A 21,489-nucleotide genomic window follows, 5' to 3' on the forward strand; every position below is an offset into this window, starting at 1 on the left:
ATCTAGCATCCTTTGTCCTGGGCTCACATGCAACTTGCTATCATGAACTTAGAAATCACTCATCTCTCAGCAATTTTCCCATTGCATACCTGGCTGCTAATGTGTGTCCCATGATTAAGATTCAGGCAGCTGTGCACCTCCAGTTTTGCAATGATGGAGTAGAGAGGAACAAGACCATTTGGGGTAGAGAGGGTGCTCTTGAAAGACTAATTTGAGTCTCAGACTGGATAACCCAATGATTTGGAATTGTTCATTCTCTACAAAGCTCAACATGTTACTCAAACACGGCAATGATGTCCCATCCAGGGAACTGCAATATTTTCTCCAAACAAGCATTCATTTCATATGATCAAATGTCTCTAAAATGCTCTGGATGGTTGTTATTTTCTGGGCCTCCTTATTAACCCACCAGAATCCTTATATATAATGCTGTGACTGTTTTGGATATGAATTTAGGCACTGTAGAGGAACAAAAATCTCGTGTTGAAATGGGATTAGCTCATTTACAATAATAACACTCCTGCCTAAACTGGGTTAAGCACTACATTAAACTTGTTAAAATATTGTCTCATTTAATCCTTCCATAAGTCTGTAGTTTTATTATGTTAATATTATTAGCCAAATTTGACTTATGAGGAAGCTAAAGCTCCTTTAGAGTCAACTGCTGGCTAATAGTGGAAACATGATGACAAGCCAGGCTCACTGGACATCAAAGAACTTGTGCTGAGCACTATCCCCCCTGCCATGTTTCTATGGGAAAGCTTCTAGCAAGTTCTGAGAATGATTTACTCATTCGAAATGGCTGAGAGTTGCAAGGCCTACATCCTAAAGTCTGTCAATCACTGAAGTAGTGCTAGTAGAAATCACGAGTCCATAAAATGATGATCAGCCCTGCAGCAAAGGGATCTAGCTCACAGGCTCATGGGAAGACTTTGGAATATGACAGACTGGGTAAAATCTGTTTGGCCACCTGTTGGATTTTGGAGACATCGCTTCTGTTCCAGAGTTAGTATCTGCATGGGAATGATAGAAAATTTATGCTCACAGTGTTTACTAGGTAAAGAATATGAAATCAAAAGGCCAGAGGTTTAACCTAAGGCATGATCACAAGTTGTTTTTCTATTTATGTTAAGTTTTTGAAACCTCCACTTCCTGTTATTAGCACTTTCTGTTTTCCGAAACATTTAAATTCAGTAGGGCAAATACCATCAAGTGTTTGAATAATTACAAAAGTTCACTGTGAAGATAGTTAATTCTACTGTCCAAACTGTACAGTATGTTGCTTTGATGGATAATATATGAAACTCAATGTGGCCTGCAAAAGCAATGTAGGGTGTCGATTTATTTTTATCAAGACTTAAATTGTATTCTAGTAGAAGGTGTTACAGTTAAAAACTACACAAACTGTGAAGATTTCACAGATATTAGATAAGATTATTTTTATTAAAAAGCTTTTGTTTCTGTGAACATTCTAGAATCCTTGAACATTCAAGAATCATATGATATTAGGAATCAAGAGGCTTTTAGATCTCAACCAGGCTAAGCCTCTCATGGTCATGCTCAAATAATCCAACTGTCAGCAGGGCTTTTAATTCCTACTCTACCTCCAGTCTGGGTGGACAGGAAGAAGTATTTTCAGCATCATTTTGGAAGGATAGAAGTTATGGATAGATAGAAAATTACTGTCCATTCTGAAGGGTAGAGGCTATGATGAAATCCTACACCTAATTTTTACAAAGCAGCTGACTAATCTGCTCTGATAAGTAGCTTCAGGGACTTCAGGACCTGTTGCTTTCTGTCCAGGGCCAGCAGTCTAATGGTTCTGAGGGTGAATAGACAGTTTTCTCCTCCCTCTACTGGGATTGAATAATCTCAAAGCTGAGAAATGCTCAATGACAAAGTTCTTGTGCTGCAGACAATGGCTACCACCTGGCTCTTTCCAGACATTAGTATTTTCCTTCTTCTGGTTTGGTCCTGGATCCAGAAAGAGCACTGCACAATCGTGAGAGTGTTCAGAGCTACCTAGATGGTGCAACTCTTTCAAACATTTATAAGGAACTTGGTCAGTTCACCTTTGGAGGTTTGAGGCCATGCCTCTAAGGAAAATGTGTCCAGGGATGATATCATATTTCTGCTTCCCAGAGGCGGAGATGTTGCAATATCAAGGCAGCCAATGCCTGGGCCAGGATCCGGGAGCAGCTTTTTGGGGAGCTGGGCCTGTGGGGCCAGATGGCAGAAACCATGTTCTGCTCCCAGTGGGAACTGGACTGGAGAGAAGGACCAGCTCGCATGAAGAAACGCATCAGACGCTTGTCTCCGTGGGAGGTCCGGAGCCCAGAAAAGTGCAAGGTAGGCATTGAGTATAGCGGGATGGTGATGTTTCCAGGTGGTAAACAGAAAGGGAAGCGGCTCCATGGCTTTCCAGTCTAATGTTCTCTTCAGTTAAGAGCGAGAATGTAAATGTAGAAGTGTTGCATAACTTATTCTTGATGTCCTTCAGTAGAAGAAAATAAACACTAATCATCTCAGGTACCTACAAGCAATGCTGTAATTATAACCAGAAAGGATAATTGAATGGATAAATGAGTGAGTGGATGGATGGCAGAGTGTTCATACCTGTGCCCTTGACCCTGTACCACACTACAGTCCACAGAAGTCCAGGGAAGTAATCTGGATACTAATGTCTGGAAAGAGCCAGATGGTAACCATTGTCTGCAGCTCAAGTTCTTTGTCATTGAGCATTTAGAACCTGCACTGCTGTGCACATTATTTATTGCACTAGCAAATCCTGTAACAAATTTTACAGTGAAAATCTTTTGAACTCAGCGAATTCTGCAAACTCAAGCCAGTGGCTCCCTTAACCACATGGTACTGAAGTTGCCTTGATTTTCCTAGCAGCAGAATCCAGGCAGTGCCTGGGAGTTTGCTCTAATGAAGCTCATACCATCATCAAGCTCACTTTTGTTGTTGTTGTTGTTGTTGTTGTTGTTGCCTTTTGAGGGCTGGCTAGACAGTTGGATCCATCTCATAGTGGTAGAAAGACCTGTTAATAACTTTTCATGTTCTAATTGAACAATCATAATTTAAAATATCCTAAAAGGCAGCCTTCCAAGCACTGGGATGCTGGATATTTTCTTCTATGTTCATCCCAAGATATGACATTGACTGTGTTCTCTGGTCTATAACCCCAGTATCTTTTATCCATACTAAAAACTCCTAAAGAGAAAATTACATTTCATTTATTCAATAGACAGTTGAGGTTGTTTTTTTTTAATTGTTGTCAATACATGTCTGGAAGTGTGCAGTATTTTTTCCTCAATATATTTCTTAGGAATTGGAGGTAGGGAAAATAATTAGCTTGCTCATTGTGTGGATGACAATGCCCAAGGTTGCTCTGAAACTGGTCACTCAGGCTGTCCAGCCCCAGATCCTCTCCCTGTCTCCTCTACAGAGGGGTCTGCACACAGACATATCCAGCATGCTATCTAACCTCATCTTGGCACCATCTTTGGTAATTACTGTAAATCCTATTTAATGGAAAGTTGTGGGTTTTCTTCTCTTTGACTCAGGAATATTAATATTTACATGTTACTATGTCCTTTAGGATTTAGCATTTCCCTCCCCTTGCATCTGAGTCTTAGTAATTAAGGAGGAGAGCATAAACCCAGCATACAGGACTTAATTTCTTTATCTCTGGTCTCATTTCAGGAAGGCCAAGACAGAAAGGGTGATATTTCTCAAACCAATGCTGAAAAACAAGGTATTGAGTTTATTTTTTTTCTATTTTTCCTTTTAATAATTAAATTAATTTTAATCTAATATCTTGCTAAATATATTAGATTAATATTTTAGAGAATAAAATACTGCAGGGCTAGAATAGACAACGTTAAGATCTTTCACTATTGTGTTTCCAGGATAAAGAGGACCTTATTCTAGATCAGGACACTCTATTAGGGGAGGAAGTTTGTATTAAGTTTGGAAAAAAAAAATATATATATATATATATTTTTTTTTTTGCAGCGGGTCGGTGGTGGGAGTTGAGCTGTCCTCTCAATATCCTATATCTGGGAGATATTAAAAGTGTCCCCATACAATTCAAATACATGCTTAAAAAGTGACCAAAATTGGGCTGGGGATGTGGCTCAAGCGGTAGCGCGCTCGCCTGGCATGCGTGCGGCCCAGGTTCGATCCTCAGTACCACATACAAACAAAGATGTTGTGTCTGCCAAAAACTAAAAAAAAAAATAAATATTAAAATTCTCTCTCTCCCTCTCTTAAAAAAAAGTGACCAAAATCACAGGAGGAAAATAATAAGATGGCTCAGAATAAAAATGGCTGAGATAGATATTTAATACTTTTTACACTGAGCTCTCTGTTTATGAAAATGACAGATATAATAGTCATTATTATTTCCTTGATTTAAAGAAAATGCTTGGAATAATTTTTGATGTTAATGCTTCTTTTTTACTTGTGCAAGTCTCATGGAGAAATTTGGTTGAGTTTATTTGCTAAAAATGAAAGATTTATCTTCAAAGGTCATTTTGGCACAAACACATCTGAATACCTACACTGTACTTCATGAATTATATTTCAAAATTTCTGTTTTTCCCCAAAGACAGCCCTTTGGTTCTAACATTCCCAGTCTGTAAACTTCATTGCATCCTAGGCTACAACCAATGTCTATTCCTCAGCCCAGAGACAACCTCTTGGCACTAATCAGGCTTGATCATTTACTGCCTGAGTTGCAGGTTTTGCACTGAGCTTCCTGCTTACCAGTCTGCAGGAATACAATCCCAGAAGTGAAAATCTTGGGCTCTTATCCCGAGTTGCTTTGGGAGTCCCACTGTGACACAAGATATGTATGACATTGAAATACATATTTGTTTCTTTTTGCTGTACCCTAAGCTCCACAACTCCTACATCAGTGAAACAATCACTTGTTCTACCTCTTTGAGATGGGGACTAGAGATAGTGCAGTGGAGGGAAACATGTGCTAGCTTTATGTGACCTATGGCCATGGGCTGTTTCACCCTCTGCTTCCTAAAATGCAGAATACCTGGGCACCTGTGACTCTGGGTCTCTGTGGTATTTTCAGCATGGACCCTAGAATGGGAGCTCAGCCAAGAGAGGAGAAGGGTCTGTGGTTCTCCATCATACCTTTCCAGAATGTTCCTTATGGGAACATTCTCCCTGCATTAAGTAAAGTCTATGATGGCTGTCACTGTGAGCAGCAGACACTTGTTGCATTCATCCAGATGTGAGACTGCCAGGTGGTGGAGATCAAAGAGCTCAGCTTCTTGGCATAAAGAAAATGGCCCATGGCTTTGCAATCATGAGCAATGTGTCTGCCCTAGGGACATTCAGGACATGTGGGTGGAGGAAGAATGAGATCCAGTAATCTAGGTAGTTATATGCTTGGCATAGACTCAAATGTCTCTACCCTTGGAAAATAAATCTAGACAGGGACACAGATTTGTGCAGTACAGTATATTCCTGGTAGAGCAGGTGTAAAAACCATCTGTATCTCTAAAAATCAGAAGATGGATTAGTTGAAATAGACACATTTTAAAATATTACACCACCATTTAAGTTGTTCCAGAAACTTTCAATGGAATGTGAAAATGCTTATGATATAATATTTTTTTTTTGTTTTTCTTTTGGGCAGTGCTGGGGACCAAACACAGAGCCTTGCACATGTTAGACAGGTATTCCACCAGGGAGGCCCATTCCCAGTCCTCGTGTATAATCTTGAAAGAAAAAAAAATAGTAAAGAAAAACTGAAATGTAAAATTATTCTTTTCACACTAAAAATGGTATGTGTGTGCATGCATATGTGATTATGTACTGAAAATACATTGGAAATAAATCAACTAGTAAATTGGAAGCAAATAATTGTAAACAGTGAGACCAGTCTAGAGATTGAGATCTGACTTTGATTCAGGGAGATTTGGTTCAGTTCTGCCTCTAGTTCTTAGTAGCCATATATTCTTGGAACAAAGTAACTAGCCTCCTTCATTTGTAAAGTGAGTATGAAGTAGTATCTACAACCTAGACATGATTAGACATAAAAATGCCATCAGAAGCATTGAGCACCAAGAAAGATCTCCCTGAATGGCCACTATTATTAGGGCATGGATGCAGGGCTGATATCTATTTTATTTCTCACCATCATGGCTTTTCCAATGAGAAGATATTGCTTCCATTATTAGAAAACATCAACAACATTCTTAAGATTGAACAAAGTGAGGTTTAGAAGCAAAGCCTGGATGAACCTGGAGAGCTGCTTTACTGGTTCATGAGTGTGAATCTTGAAATGTTTCCCCTGTGTGGACTTGAATGTGGCAGAGGGGCCAGGTCTGGGCACACTTGGGCCTTCGGGGCTGAATCAGCTTGAAGGTGTGTTGACCACACACAGGGTCAGGTGGGGGTATACCTTTTTAGAAGCAGTTGAAGGGTACACCACAATGTTTACTGCTGCCCTGGAGCACAGTTCCTCCCAGGGAGGCAAGCACATGCTGCCTGCCCTCCCTTGTGATGTCAAATGGCTCATTTTAAGACCATGTGTCCCTTTATCCTGCTGCAGATGAGCTGACTCCAAAGGAAGCTGAGTGCGAGCCTGTCGAGGTGGCGGTAGACTGCACCCAGCTGACATTCTTCCCTGCATTGCATGAAAGTTTGCACTCAGAAGATTTCTTAGAATTATGTCGGGAAAGACAAGTTATTTTACAAGAGCTTCTTGATCAAGAAAAGGTAATACTTACTATCAGTTAGTCTCAAAGACTAATAGGAGAGAACCAGCTCTCTTCACTAACACAGGGAGCAAGGTTTTGTATCAAGATTTATTTGACTTGCTATCAAGACTGTCAATGAGGTAATTAATGAGTGATCGGAATGGACTCCTAAATTTGTGGGCCCCGGCAAAGGGAGCAAGTGGAAGCCTGTATACTGTGTCAAAATGTTTAAAAGGTGTAACTCAGCTATCAAACTGTTAAATGAAATCTGCTCTGACTTCCTACTCTGATCTTCATAAAAACCTGGAAGACCAGATTCAAGTCAAGAATAGTTCAGATCTTTTGCCCCCTGCCCAGAATATGACTACCTTGAGGGGTGCATCCCACACTTTGAAGGGCCCTGGGCACATGTGTTTAGACGCCCCACCTCATGTGTCCAAGCTGTCCTTATACCACTTAGGCCAAAGGGTAAGCATATGTGTGGCATTGTGCAGTTTCCAAAAGATACTGAGCTGGAGTCTGCATAAGCCCAAGAGGCAGGCTAGGAAAGCTAGCAGGCAATCCAGGGAGCCTGGAGTAGGGCTAGGGTAGGCCAGTCTCGTGGGGTATAAGTATATTAATCAACTTTACTATAAAGAAATGCCAAAGACAAGACATTTATGATGAATGTTTAGGCTCATGGCTCTAGCAGTTCAACACCAAGATCTGGCAACCCTATTGGTCTGGACCTCTGTTGAGAGTACCACATCATGATGGGAGTGGTCTGCTGCTATAGGCTCGGGGACATATCTTGGGCTCACCAGATAATATAGGAAGACCTCTTTATTTTAAAGTCAACTGATTTATAACCTAATTTCATATGAAAGCCCCTTCAGAGCGATACCCAGATAGTGTATGGTGGGATAAGCCATAGTGAGACTTTTCAGGGATATCTTTGGAATGCTACCTGGTACGTGTGGTATCCCTGGGACCCACCTTCCAGACAGCCCAGTGCCCATATGTTTCCCAGGCCAGTCTGGGGGTTCCAATTCTTACTGGGCCCTGGGGTTTCCAGTCAAGGCCCAGACTGAGTACCAGCCCTGACCTCTTGTAGCCGCAGATGCCTTTTGACATTTGTTCTGTATATGAGAATCTGGACTTTACAGATTGTTCCTCCTAGTGACATTCCCCTCAGGGGTCTTGTTGAAAGGGGCCAGGCTCTGGAGGTCCCAGGTGACTGACTTTTCCCATCCCTGAGGCAGGACAGCATCACCTGGAGTAAGCTGTTCTCCCACCCTCCCCTGTCTGTCATTTAAGCTCCAGCCTTTCTGGGCCTCCCTGTCGCACAGCCGGAAGCTGTCAGGAATGCTAGTGGGAGGTCTGCTGTGGCAGCAGGGATCCCCAGGATAGGCAGACAGGCACTTGTGGAGCTCAGTGGAGAGGGGGGTAGCAAGCTGTCCAGCTGCCACTTAGCCTAGTGTCCTTTCATCTGCTGGAAGGGGCTGGCCCAGGGGAGCCCAAATTAGTGTTGGCTTCTGGGAACTGAAACCAGACACTGGGCTGCTGCCTGGGTAAGGCCATTCTCACAGTCTGAATAGTTTGTTCTTTGCAAGAATTGTTTTGATTTGTTTCATTGGGTTGTGTTTGTTGTCTCTGGTTTCACGCTAAATTGTGGGCCTGATTTTCCTCGGACTCAGTGGAACCAAACCACCAGGCAGGTCTACTCTCTAGAAGCAGGTCAGGCATGCAGGTAGGCCAGGCTCCTCAGGGTGGTGATGCCCACCATGGAGGCAGAAACCTAAGAGTCATACCCAGGAGGGCAGCTGGGCTCAGGGGAAAGGCCACAGACTGGAGTCAGAGCCTTGTTCTGCTTTTTGTTGCTATTATTAGCAAAAATGTCAATAGGTGGATGTCACACACCCTTCATCTGTGTCTTTCTCATACACAGTCTTATCCTGCCACAGCATGGTGAGGGAGGCTCATCATTTCCGTCATACAGATGGCTATTTGCTAGAGTTGCTGGCATTCCAGGCTGGCCTTGGAATCATATGGTCTCACACCTCTCTTACTCTCTGTTCACATGGGTCCCCTCTCTCTATAATCTCCCACCTCACTGTGCTGGGTATGACACACAAATTCTCCACCACTTGATCCTTCAGCAGACTTATCATGTCTGGCTCAGAGACATTGCTCCAGGCCTCATGTGACTTTTCTAGCTAAAGCTGGTGCATGCAGACCTCTAGGTGCCTCAGCAGCACAGCTTCTCTGTCTGGGACACAGAAGGCCACCTGCCCTCCTGAACATGGCTTATCCCTGGTCCTCCATGGCCTTATCTGTGTTTTAGCATGAATCTTAGCCCTGGTTCACTATGACCTTAGCCCTGGTTCACCATGGCTTTTTGTGAAGACCAGGAACTACAGAATGAGGAAAGACAAATGGATGTACTGACCTTTGAACCACAAACATATTCAAGCAAATATACAGGAAGTTTACCCAAAGCTGTGTGTGTGTGTGTGTGTGTGTGTGTGTGTGTATGTGCATGCGCGCTCACGAGCACGTACATGCACACATAGAGCCTTTTACACTTCAAAAGCAGGTACCACAGGCCTGTATTGAGATATTTTGTAGCAAGCATCTATTGTAAACTGGGAATTCTCCTAATTCCTCAATCTCCTTGAGACCTTTGGACCTTGTGCTTTTTTCTATATTTCTAACTGAAGAATGCCGTGGACAGAGTTGCAAAGTGTATCCAACCTCCCATGACAGAGTCCCAGCTCCTCTTTGCTCTGTCATCTCAGAAGTGCTTGCACTTGTGATGGGAGGCTCCAAGGGATAACCTCCTTCAAGTCAACCTGGTGGCCTATGCCTTCTGGAGGCCTCTGGAGCTAAAGCCTGCATCTGGGCCTTGGGGAAGCTGTGTCTCCAGGGGCAATCCTGTATCTCCAGGGTGGATACAGTTTAATTCATTTCTTTGTGAGAACAACAGAGTTCTAAATCACCTCCAGCAATACTTGAGACAGTAATTATTCAATTATTCTATGCACCCCCCCGTGCATCATTGACTAATGATTCCAAGAACCACAAACACATTTCTCTCTGCAAACAGCTCCATTTGACATGAGGGTGGTTGATTTAATGCATGTTAAAGGTGGGCCTGTGTCAGTCACCATGTTCTTGGGGACAGTCCCTCACACCCCTTCATTCAGTTTTCTAGATCCATCCAGAGTCTGAACTCCAGTGGGGTTTGTTTTTGTTGTCATTCTTTGACTACATGAAAAATTAAGTGCAAGATTTTTTTCATATACATTGTAAAATATGAGTGTGACCTTGGTAGAAATGACCAGCTCAAAGAGATATTTTTGTTCTGGAAAGCAGGGAACTACATCTCCCACAGTTCTTCCCTGGTATTTTTAGCTGAGGCTGCTTATAGAAGGTGAAGAAGGGCATTAACCTTGCCATCTTGAAACTTCCTGTCTGGGCAAATCACCATGACCTTCTAACACTCACACTGCCCAAGTCATCCTACTTAAGCCTCTGTGGCATACTGTGTACACCGGGCCATTCCTGAGGTAGCCCTGCAGATTTCCTGGACTTTCCTCCCCACCCTTATACATGTGCATGTCCACATATGTGCATGAATACATATGTATACATGCATATCGTTGTGCACATATACACATATACAGTTGGTTCTAGAGTTTTGTGCCTTGGAAAGCTCCTCTCCTGTATTTTACTTTCCTAACCCCTAATTCCAGCCTTGGTGTCACCTTCTTGGCCACTTTCTGACATTACACTCTCCAACCTCAGGCTGTGTAAGGCACCTTCCTCTGTGTTCCCAGAATGCACTCATGGTGTTCTGGGAGACACCCATTAGACTAACTTGAAGGCATGTTTTGTTTCACTTTGTGCCTATCAGTGGGTAGAGCACATGCTAACACATATGCTTAATGCATGTCTCCTAAATGACAGAACAAATGGATGAGCGAATTACGAGTGGTGTGCTTATATCAGATGAAATAGCATCTTTCTCAGCCTTGCTGGTGCCAATGGGTCAGTTTCTCAATCTACAGTCTTCAGATAGTTTCATCAGAATCTTCTGGAAAACCTATGAAAATGTGATTTCCAGGGTCTATTGAGTTGAAACTACTGTGGATATAGCCTGACAATATGAATTTTATCAAGCTGACCCAGTGATTCACATACATGCTAACTTTTTGAATAAAAGCTCAAGACCCTCAAGTCCAGGTTTGCAACATTCAGAAATACCCTGCTAGAAACCCACTCCAATTTTAATCAGTTGCTAATGAGCAGATTCTTAGTGAATGTGGATTATGGTAGACATTGTGCTTTCAACAGTCTTCAAGACTTGTAATGGGTTTCACATTACACTGGGACAACAAAAAAGATCCAAGCCATTGCTATTTCCACATGCTCTCCCAGCCTGCAGAGAAAGGTGGGCAGCTGAGCTGTTTGCAGGTTCCCTTGTGGAAGTGGCACAAGCAGGCAGGCAGGGGGCATCCCTGCTCCTTGTCTCAATCTGCAAAGATGTACTTACTTAAAGAGATCCATTCACTGCATTTCTTTTCATGTTTGCTAAATTGATACACACTATATGAATAGTATCCTGTTATTGTCTTAATATGCATTTTTAAATGATTAGTATGACTAAATACTCCAGCTGAATGAGATCAAGGTAGGAAAAGTAGAGACCAGAGATTATGGGGAGCCAACACAAATGTAATTTTTTAAGTATTTATTTTCTATTATAGGTGGACACGATACCTTTGTTTTATTTTTATGTGGTGATGAGGATCGAACCCAGTGCCTCATGCATGCTAGGCGAGTGCTCTACCTCTGAGCCACAACCCCAGCCCCCACAAATGTAATTTTTATAGTCTATTCCCTTTTTTAATACTTAACTTTTGTCTCAATACTCTTATGTTTTGTTCAACACATGAGTATACATTTGGCCCTCCAGATCTTCAGGTTCGGCATTCATGCATCTTAGGAACCAAGTGCTAAACAAAACTATTTTTTAAAATATCATGCCAGTACTGTACAGGTCCGGCTTTTTCCTGGTCATCTTCCCCCAGACAATATAATACAATGACTATTTACGTAGCATAGACATTGCTTGTGTTATTATAAGTCATCTAGAGATGACCAAAATATGGGGGAGGATGTACATAGGTTATATGTGCATAATATATCATTTTATTTAAGGGACTTGAGCATTTGTAGATTTTGGTGGCAGTGACAGGGAGGGAGGGTTTCTAAAATTCCTCCCCAAGAAGACCAAGGGCCAACTGTACATATACCATATGCAAATCGTGATAGGATGGACTGAGAGCAGAAGATGTAGAAGGAGGGACAGATGATACACGTGAGCAGAGCTATCTTTGCAGGAGACTTACTCACTCTGCAAACAACGAAAAAATCTCCATGAGCAGTTCTGTTGCTGTGTACCCTAAAGACCTCTCTGGACCTCAGTTTTTCCACTTACAAAAGCAGGGTGTTGCACTAAGTTGCAGACTAATAATGCTAGAGAATACTTTAGGGATCATCCAGTGGCCATTGCCCTTTATGGATGTGCCCACTGCCATCTGATTTTGGGAGAGTGTGCTAGTGTGAGCCACCATTGAACATTCCAGAGGTCTGTTGCCTCACTAACTTCAGCTCTGGCACTCCAGGATTCCAGACACCAACAGGGATGTACAGCTACCTTCTTATTTATCCACCCATCAGGAATGATAATATATCATCTAGCTGATCTTAAAAAAGTTCTACTTATGAAGCAGAAGTTGCACTCTTCTGAAAGTGATCGATAGCATCATGGCATGAGAGATTTCTTAATCATGAGTAAACATAGGGATGGAGTCCTCCCAGGGCTTATTTAAATGGAAGAGCAGGTAATAGTTCACTTGGGTTCATTTTCTAAGTTTTTAAAATGCCATTTCTTTTCCAGCAGAATCAATTTTTAAGCTATTAACCCAGCCCTCACCAGACATTTTTCTTGTGGTTTGGTTTATTCTGGTTGTTACTTAAGTCTCCCCAAAGGGAAGTACCAGATCATGGCATGTGCTCCAAGGTCCTGTTGAAGGTATCATGGAGATTAAATTGAGGGCCTGGTTTTCTGGAGAAGGGGAGAGGTTTTAGAAGTCCATAGGCCAGGGCTGATACCAGGGCTTCACATCCTATTTTGTGAACTTGATGATGGAGTCTTCTTTTTAAAAGGTACAAGATAAAAAGTTTAAACAGCTTGCCATAACTGTCTGTATTAAACTATTTTGTGTTATTATAATGAAATACTTGAGACTGGGTGACTTTATAAAAAAAGAAGTTTGTTTTTGCCCATGGGTCTGAAGAGCCAAGGACCCACATATGGCAATGATCTTTTTGCTGGGAGAGTCTAATGGTGGCTCAAGGCATCATGTGTTTTTTTTGTGTGTGTGTGTGTGTATCTTACAACCCCTCTCCCTCTTCTTATAAAGTCACCAGTACTCAATCTCAGGGACTCCACCCTATTGAATCTGTTCAATCCTACTCACCTCCTAAAGGTTCCATCTCTAAATACTATAATTGGATTAAATTTCCACCCCCTTACTACCTCACTGTAGAATCAAATTTCCACACATGAATCCTTGGGGACACATTCAGACTATATCCAAACCATAGCACCCTCCTATCAGTACTGGTGGGAGTGTAAATTAGTGCCACTTTGCAGGATGGCCAATTGTAGTAGGTATCAGAATTTAAAATGCCTATGCCCTGGACCAACAATTCAACTTCTAGGAATAATTCTACAGATTTACTTGTGTATTCAAAGTGACTTATGTGGTGCAAGGATGGTCATTACAGCATTTCTTTCTATGTCAAACATTTTAAAGCAACCAAAATCAGCAGGAGATTGGTAAAAGAAGTTGCATATACCCATGCAAGGGTATAGCCTGAACATGTTCATAAAGGTGAGACAACCTTTATGAAATGATTAGGAAGGATCTCCAAGATGTGTTGTTGAGGGCCAAGGATAGATGCAGACCAGTAGGTATATGAATATATTATTCAGGTAAAAATATGTGAAAAGCATGCTTTTTCATTTATAAGATCTTCAGAAGAATGTACAGCTGTATCTTGATTTTTTATGAGATTATGTCCTAATAAACCCTTTCAAGTCCTTCGTGACTTGAAAACATTCTAGGTTGAAAAGGCATCCAGTGCACCTAACCTACAGAATGTCATGACTTACCAGCACAGCATGGTGTAGAGTATTGCTTGTGTCCCCTTTCACAGACTGACTGGGAACTGTGGCTCCTGTCCCTGTCCAGCATTGGAAGAGAGAATCATGCTGCACATTGCTAGCCTGGGAAAATATCAAAATTCAAAGTGTGAAAGCATATTGCTTTGGCACCAGGGTAAAGTTGAAAAATCATTAGTCAAGCCATCATAAGTCAGGAGCTGTATATGCAATAAAGAGATCATGATGCTTGCCACTGGAGAATATCATAGGGAAGCTGGGGACCCCACCTAGTTGTTCAAGTCTCAAAGTTGGACATTATTTATCCTTAGTCCTCTTCCTTTTTATTGGCTCTCCTCAGTAAGTCCCATGTCTGACTAGACCAATTTCATCTTCTTGTTTGGATCTATCCACTTCTCTCCCTCCCTCCCCACTCAGCCACCTGATCTCAGTATTCAGTCTCAGGGACTCTACCCTATTGAATCTGTCCACAGATTCAAGGAGAGAAGCCACATCCTCTCCTTCTACTCTTGACCTTTCCAATCCATTCTTCACCCAAAAGTCAGCTTTTTTAAAAATAGATGAGCCCTCCTATGGTTTTCTATTGCAAAAAACTATAGGAGTCACTTTCTGTGACTTTCTGAGGCATCTATGTTCCCATCATGGGGCCATTCCTATTTGCCAGCCTCGTCTCAGCCAGGTTGAACTCTTTCTTTCCTGCTCCCCTGATCGTGTCCTGCCTCTAAGTTCTGAATTGGATATTCCTTTCCCTGAGATGTTCTTCTCCTGGCTTTTCACTATCACCATTTCCATTCTTCAAATCTCAGGATCTGTATAAAATAGTGCTCTGTTTAAGTTTTTTCCCCCCTTATCACTATTACTCTATTTTTCTCTCTCAGCACATATTACAGTCTGTAATAGTATGCTGATTGACATGTTCATCCAATATCCACTTCCCCCATTTTCAACCCCACCAGGGTAGAGCTCCTGATGGTCTTGTCCACCTTGTATCTCCAAAGGCTGGCTCAGGGCCTGGCATGGAGTAGGCACTAAGTCCATAACTGTTGCACACATAACCATCTGGATGAGTGAATGAAATTGTAAATAAGTTCATGTTGAACTCTGTGGCTTAGAAGATGGCTTGAGGACCAGCTTTTCCAATGAAGTAGGTTCAGAAGAAGCCAAGAGAGCCAGCTGCTTGCAGAAGGCTTGGCTATAGGAATTGAGATTCTTGGCTGGTCCTTGTTTAGAAAAATAGCTCAGTCCTGACTCACCTTGGATCACATGGTTAATGCTTATCTTGGAACACAACCCTCAGTGAATATCTGCCTTGGGGCTTTGACCCTAACTTTAACTAAATCCATATGAGTAGGAAACGGGTATTCAGGGCCAGCTTTCCAGGTGTCACCCTTTGTGGCCTCATCATTGCTCTTAAAAGTGAGCTAGGAGCTCAGTTTTAGTCCCAGCCTATGCCATTTGCTAAGTTTTTAGTCCATTTTGTGTTGCTGTAACAAAATACCTGACGCCAGGTAATATATATTTTAAAAGAAGTTTATGTTGGCTCATGATTCTGTTGGCTGTATGGTGCCCAAGTCTAGCTTTTAGTGAGAGCCTCAAGTTAGATAGCACCACATGCTGGGAGAGAGAAAAAGGGAAATATAACATTGTGAGACAGGATGCAAGGGAACAAGCTGAGGAAGCTAAACTCAATTTATAACAACCTGTTTTTTTTCCAACTTAAAGACCTAATCACCTCTCTCAATGGCCCCACCACCTCAATATTGTTCTTCTGGTAAACTAAGCCTCAACATGAGTTTTTTTTTTTGGGGGGGGGGATGTGGAAGGAACCACATTTAAACTATAACATCATGTAATTGATTTTGGTGAGATTCTTTTATTTCCCCTCCCCCTCCCCTCCCCCTCCCCCTCCCCCTCCTCCCCCCCTCCCCCTCCTCCTCCTCCTCCTCCTCCTCCTCCTCCTCCTCCTCCATCTCACTTTGTAGTCCAATCTGGCCTTGAATAAGACTCGAGCAGTCTTCCTGCCTCACCCTTCTTAAGTAGCTGGGACTTCAGTTATGTGCCACTGTGCCCAGACTTTGGTGAGGTTCTTATTTCCTGAGACCTCTTCTTTTCTTCCAAAAATATCAGTTCTATTTTTGTATAGCTGGAATTAACACAAAATTACCCTGAGAAAACATTTGCCTTGGCCTTAATCTCAATCCATTTGGACTCTATCATTACTATTCACTCACTTGTTCCTTCAGGGACTTATTTCATGCAAGGATCTACTTAGTCTTTACTACGTGAAGAACTCTGGGTCATTGTCACAGGTCCAATTCCCTGAAGAATGAACCATGAGCCAAAAATATGCATATAGGAAGTTTATTGGGAATGAGGGTTACAGGGCTGTCTCAATGGAAAAAGGTAAATCCAATGCAATATCAGCAAACACTTCAGCTGATCCCACCTAGGAACTATTAAGTGTGGGATGATTCTTTACAATAGACCAAAATAGAGATAAAGGTGCTGAGTCTCCCTACTGCACATTGACCAGCTGCTGGGTCAATGTCCTTGGAAAGAGGATGTGACTTTGGCCCAGGTGCCCTCTTCAGCTGAGGCAATTCTGGAAAGCTGCTAACATTTTAGCAGTTGGAGGAACGCATGCTATGGTCCAAGAGGAAGGATCTGATGACCCTGAGTATCCGTTATGCACACTTACCTTGGCCCTGTGTAAACAGCAGGACCAGTCTTGAACTTGTTCTGGGCAGACCTGGGTTCTAGTCCTGGCTCAGCTATTCACCAGCTGATCCCTAGACACTTTCTCCTCTGTAACTGAGGTATGTCTTGTGACTGCAAACTTACTTCACTGCTAACGGCAGAGTGCTTTGTATGATTGTGGATGGGCTGAAAGCAAGGACTTGACATGCTTAATGTTGCAATAAACATACCTGCAAACCTTGATGATGGGGGTGGCAGTATCTTGGGGTAGATTAAAAACTGCACAGGATATTGGATGTAGAAGTTCTACACAGGTTGTGAATGCAGCCTGTCATTTTTACAAGGTTAAAAACCTCAACTCTAAATGTTCCCAGTGGGTGACTGGTCACTGTCCTCCTGTTCTTTGTAAGAGTATGCTTTATGTGCACACAGCCTGACTCTGGCATCCTCTCCCTCTAGGTGACCCAGAAGTTCTCCCTGGTGATTGTGCAGGGCCACCTGGTCTCCGAAGGGGTCCTGCTCTTTGGGCATCAGCACTTCTACATCTGTGAGAACTTCACCCTGTCCCCCACAGGTGACGTCTATTGCACCCGGCACTGCTTATCCAAGTGAGTTCTCCACTTCTTCCAGCGGATTCTTCCCTGAGCCCCAACTCTCTTGTAGTCACTTCTACTTCTTTCCCTCCTCCTTGGTGTTTCTGAGGGGTTGGGGCCTGGAACTGAGCCCTGAGATAAAATGGGAGCACTTGGGGTCTACAGCTATAAGCTATCCATGACCAGGGTTCCCAAAGCTGAAGTCTGGAGTGACATGACAGCTGTCATCATATGGAATGTAACACCGTATATAGGGATCTTTTCTCAGATTATTTGAAAATGCCCATCAGCTTATGCATTAAAAAATTTGTTGGTTGCCCGTTCTTTGTAAGATGTCAGGCACTGCCCCATTCATGCAGAGGCACATGAGTACAGCTAGCAGTATAAACCCATTCTTTTGGAAAGAGTTTGGAGCATGCTGTCATGATAGCCCAAAATGTGTGTTTCTTCATGATGTGTAACTGCAAAGATAACCTGGGAATGGTGGTGTGAGGAAGGGCTGCCTGAGGAAATGGCTAAGGTCTAGTGAAGGATGGGTGAGAGTTTGTTAGAAATTTTGTCCCTTTTTAAACTAATTAATACCAGATATCTTTGTCAGGAAATTCTGAGGTCCTTCTTAAACATATGATGTTTGTGGTCACTGTGGGTTCAACTGGCTCTTATTGATCAATTTGCTTCTGTTTATAAAGTACATCCATTCAAAGTCAAATTGACTGTGTTTGTCCTCTTTCCAAAAGTCCAGTGGTCAAGTTGTATGTTCACACTTGATCATTGCTTTTGAAGACATTTGGATGAAGATTTGTTCCTGCAGAGATGGCCTTGCCTTTTATGGCTAACTTGCCACTGATGGCAAGGTAACTTTCAGCCAGGTGACTCTCAAAACTAGCTCACCTCAGAATCACAAAAGGGCTTGTTAGAACATGGACCTCTGAGCTTTTCCCCCTCCCTAGTTTCTGATTCAGTAGTTCTCAGATAGAAACTGAAATTTTACCAACCATCTAACTCAGGCTGATTCTACTACTTTTGGGACCACATTTTTGAGAATCACTGTTTCAGGATATTGACAGAGGAATCAAAATCCTGACTTGCTAATAACTAAGAATTTTAATGCCCAGTTGTCATATGATTTCTAGCCTATGTCATAAGGCAAGAATGGAAGGAGTGTGGAAAAGTAGATGTCAGCCCACCTCTTTTGATTTAGATTTCCTTTATAATGCTTGGCATTTTTTTTCTCTCTGCTGATTTCCATCTTTTATTCATAGCCAATGTTCACCAATTGCTGCAAGTCTTCTGTGCTTTTCCAAGGCAAGAGAAGCATAATTAATACTTGGCATACTCATCCCATTGCTCATGTTTTATTGACACTGATCAATACGGACAATGGGTCTGCAAACTTGCCTTTCTGAGAGCGGATGAAAGCTTTCAACTCTACCTGTCTGCGTGGCATGACCTTGTGATGACTTGCATAATCCACTGCTCCGCTCCTTACCTCGGGTTTACATTGAGCTGGTGCTAGATAAGGTCTTATTGATTAGATAAATTGTGTTGATGAGGTGCATCTAATCCTGATCAAATTGACTATCTCTGCACTTTTAATAGAAGTCCAGTGGTCAAGTTATATATATGCACTTGATTTTGCAATTAAACAAGTCTTCCCTTGTTTGGAAATGTACTTTTCTAGAATGCAAGTAGGAGTAGAGTGAAAACAAATCCCTACCCTAGAGTACCATTTGAAAATTGCACAGGTAATTTTAGTTATCATACCTCAAAGGAAGTGTTCATTAATCAGAGAGTACTTTCTCTGGGGGGTCTTGTCTATGGTCCTAAGAAACTACTGGCACAGTTGCAGATGCAGTTCTCAAAGATGGGCTTTTAGATCATGTCAGATCAATGGGGATTAAGTCTTATTTTGACCATGGGGACTAAGGAAGATGCATAAATAAGCTTGTTAAAAATAAAGCTAAGTCAACGCTGAAATGCTTCTTTAAAAGACTGCCATCAAGTACAGTTGAGCATTAGACCTTGAAAGAGCCTCTCTGATGCACCATAAAAATATCCCAAATAAAGTTCAAGAACACTCTAATTTCCCCATTGGTGATTTGACTTGAGTACTTTGGAACTTTCCTCAGAAACTGAGAATCTTCTAAAGAGTTTAATTTATGTTGGGTTCCCCTTCTTGCACACTTGTATTAGTTTGGTAAGGCTGTCTAAAACAGGGTGGCTTTCAAAGAAAACAGAGATTGCTGTGTCATGGACCTAGAAGTGTGAAATCAAGGTGTCAGCAGAGCCTTGCTTTGCTGCCTGCTCAAGGGGGAGAATCCTTCCTTGCCCTTCAGACTTCTGGCGTTTGTGGACAGCCCTGGGTGTTCCTGGTCTTGAGCAGCATCGCTCCAGTCACATGGTCATCTTCTCCCTGACTTCATACCATCTTCCCTCTTTGCATCTGTCTCTGTGTATAAATTTCATTTTTAAGTGCGGACACCAGTTATATTGGAGCAGAGCCCACTTTAATGTCCTCATTTTAACATGATGACCTTTGTAAAGACACTATGTCCAAATTAAGTCACATTCTCACTTAAACACATTTGGGGGTGGGGACACAATCCTGCCCATAACAATGGCAGTCACGATATACAGCATTGACTGATTTGGTGGGATCCCAGACCATCCATCTGGACCTCTAGTGATAGGATATATAATAAGATACTTCTTATCATTGAACAGCTTTAAGTCATCCTGTCCCTATTTAGTTCAATTCAACAAATATTTCTGATAATCTATTTTGTACCAGGCATCATCATAGATTCCACAGATATAAAGACATGATTCAGATGCAGGCCAAGTCTGCTAAAGAGTTTGTGATCCAGTGAATGAGTTCAGGTATAAATTCTAGGCATAATTCTGACAATTATCCATTAACTTCAAAAGAGGAGCAAATCAAAGTATACGTTATTCTGAAATCCACTTCTATCAAAGAACATGTCAACCAATTATTATAACTCACTTAACTGTGATTTCCCTAAAAAGAATATAAATAAGAATATAATGCTATACTATGATCACCTTGGACAATGTTCACGCATCACAGTAGCTATCAGACAGTCGAAGCATGAACAGCATTCTACGAATCATAGTAAAAGATCTACCTAAAGAAGAACATCAACCTTGGAAGCCTCAACTCAGATTTATTCTGTAGAACATGTATTGTTGTCAAGATTCCCCAATCACATCTGTGTGAACACTGTTACAGACACTCCTCGATTTGGACTTCCATCAGTGAACTCAATGGTGCACATAATTTGGGTCTATCTGAGGATTCCTGTCCTATATGGCTATACAGTTACCATAAGTGGGAGAAAAATGACTCGTTTCTCCTAAAAACCCCTTATCATTTTCCAGAGTATTCTTTCTCATTCTGTGTTTCAGAGTCCTAGTTTGCAGAATCCATATGCAGAGAGCAAACTGAGAAGAGGAAGTTTGTGGGAAGAGCTCTATAAAAATTTAAGGAGGCTTTCTGCCTCAGGGAGGGGTGATAAATTCACTTCTATCAAAATTGGGTTTTAGAAAAAACTTGGATTTTAGAGTCAGAGGACCTGGATTTGAATCCAAGTTCCATCTCTTCATAACCATGCAACCATGGAAAAGTCTCATCCTCTGGAATGCACTTTCCTGATTTATGATATGGAAATAATAATCATGCATGTTCAGTCGAGGTTCATTTTGAAAATCAAACTAAACAATGGACAGGAAAGTTCTCAGCAGGCCAGGAGCATGACAGTCACTGAGCAAACATACCCAGAGCTTGGGAGAAGATGGGGGACACAGAGAGCCAGAGGGAAAAGCCTGTGTCATTACATGGCTCACAGGAGAGGGAAGTCAGCCAAACATGCAGCTAAGGCATGGAGGATATTTGCTGTGGTGAACACAGAAAACTTGAGATTGTCCTTAACCTAAGCTGAGGGTCAGACATTGAATTATCACTATGGCCTCACTGGGAGTCAGAGAAGTTTGGGGAAAGCTCAGCTCAAACCAAGCAGAGGCATTAATAATGGACAAAGGGCCTTGGCCAGCAGCAGGTTTGAATTAAATCATTCTGGCAGAAGCAGCCAGAATGAAAGTCACATCTTGTATCCAAGCAGACTTACAGTGATGTGACTCAGAGAAGAAGGCCTGGGGTGGTTCTTCCAAGAAGTGGTGGGAAGAACCACAGAGATGCCTGCGATGGCATCTTCTA

The 21,489-nt window shown here is 42.1% G+C and overlaps 1 protein-coding gene across 2 annotated transcripts in view; it reads left to right on the plus strand.

The window, feature by feature from the left end:
* Positions 1-21,489, plus strand: part of WDFY4 (WDFY family member 4) — a 250,451-nt gene that overhangs the window by 151,764 nt on the left and 77,198 nt on the right. For both annotated transcript variants that reach the window (XM_081267492.1, XM_081267493.1), the window contains exons 40-43: positions 2,143-2,349; positions 3,709-3,760; positions 6,584-6,750; positions 17,122-17,270. In XM_081267492.1, coding sequence (XP_081123618.1) covers positions 2,143-2,349; positions 3,709-3,760; positions 6,584-6,750; positions 17,122-17,270 — 575 coding nt within the window. The remainder of the gene's footprint in view (positions 1-2,142; positions 2,350-3,708; positions 3,761-6,583; positions 6,751-17,121; positions 17,271-21,489) is intronic.

Source organism: Spermophilus citellus (genome assembly GCF_964194105.1).
Source record: "Spermophilus citellus genome assembly, chromosome: 15".
Taxonomy (NCBI): domain Eukaryota; kingdom Metazoa; phylum Chordata; class Mammalia; order Rodentia; family Sciuridae; genus Spermophilus; species Spermophilus citellus.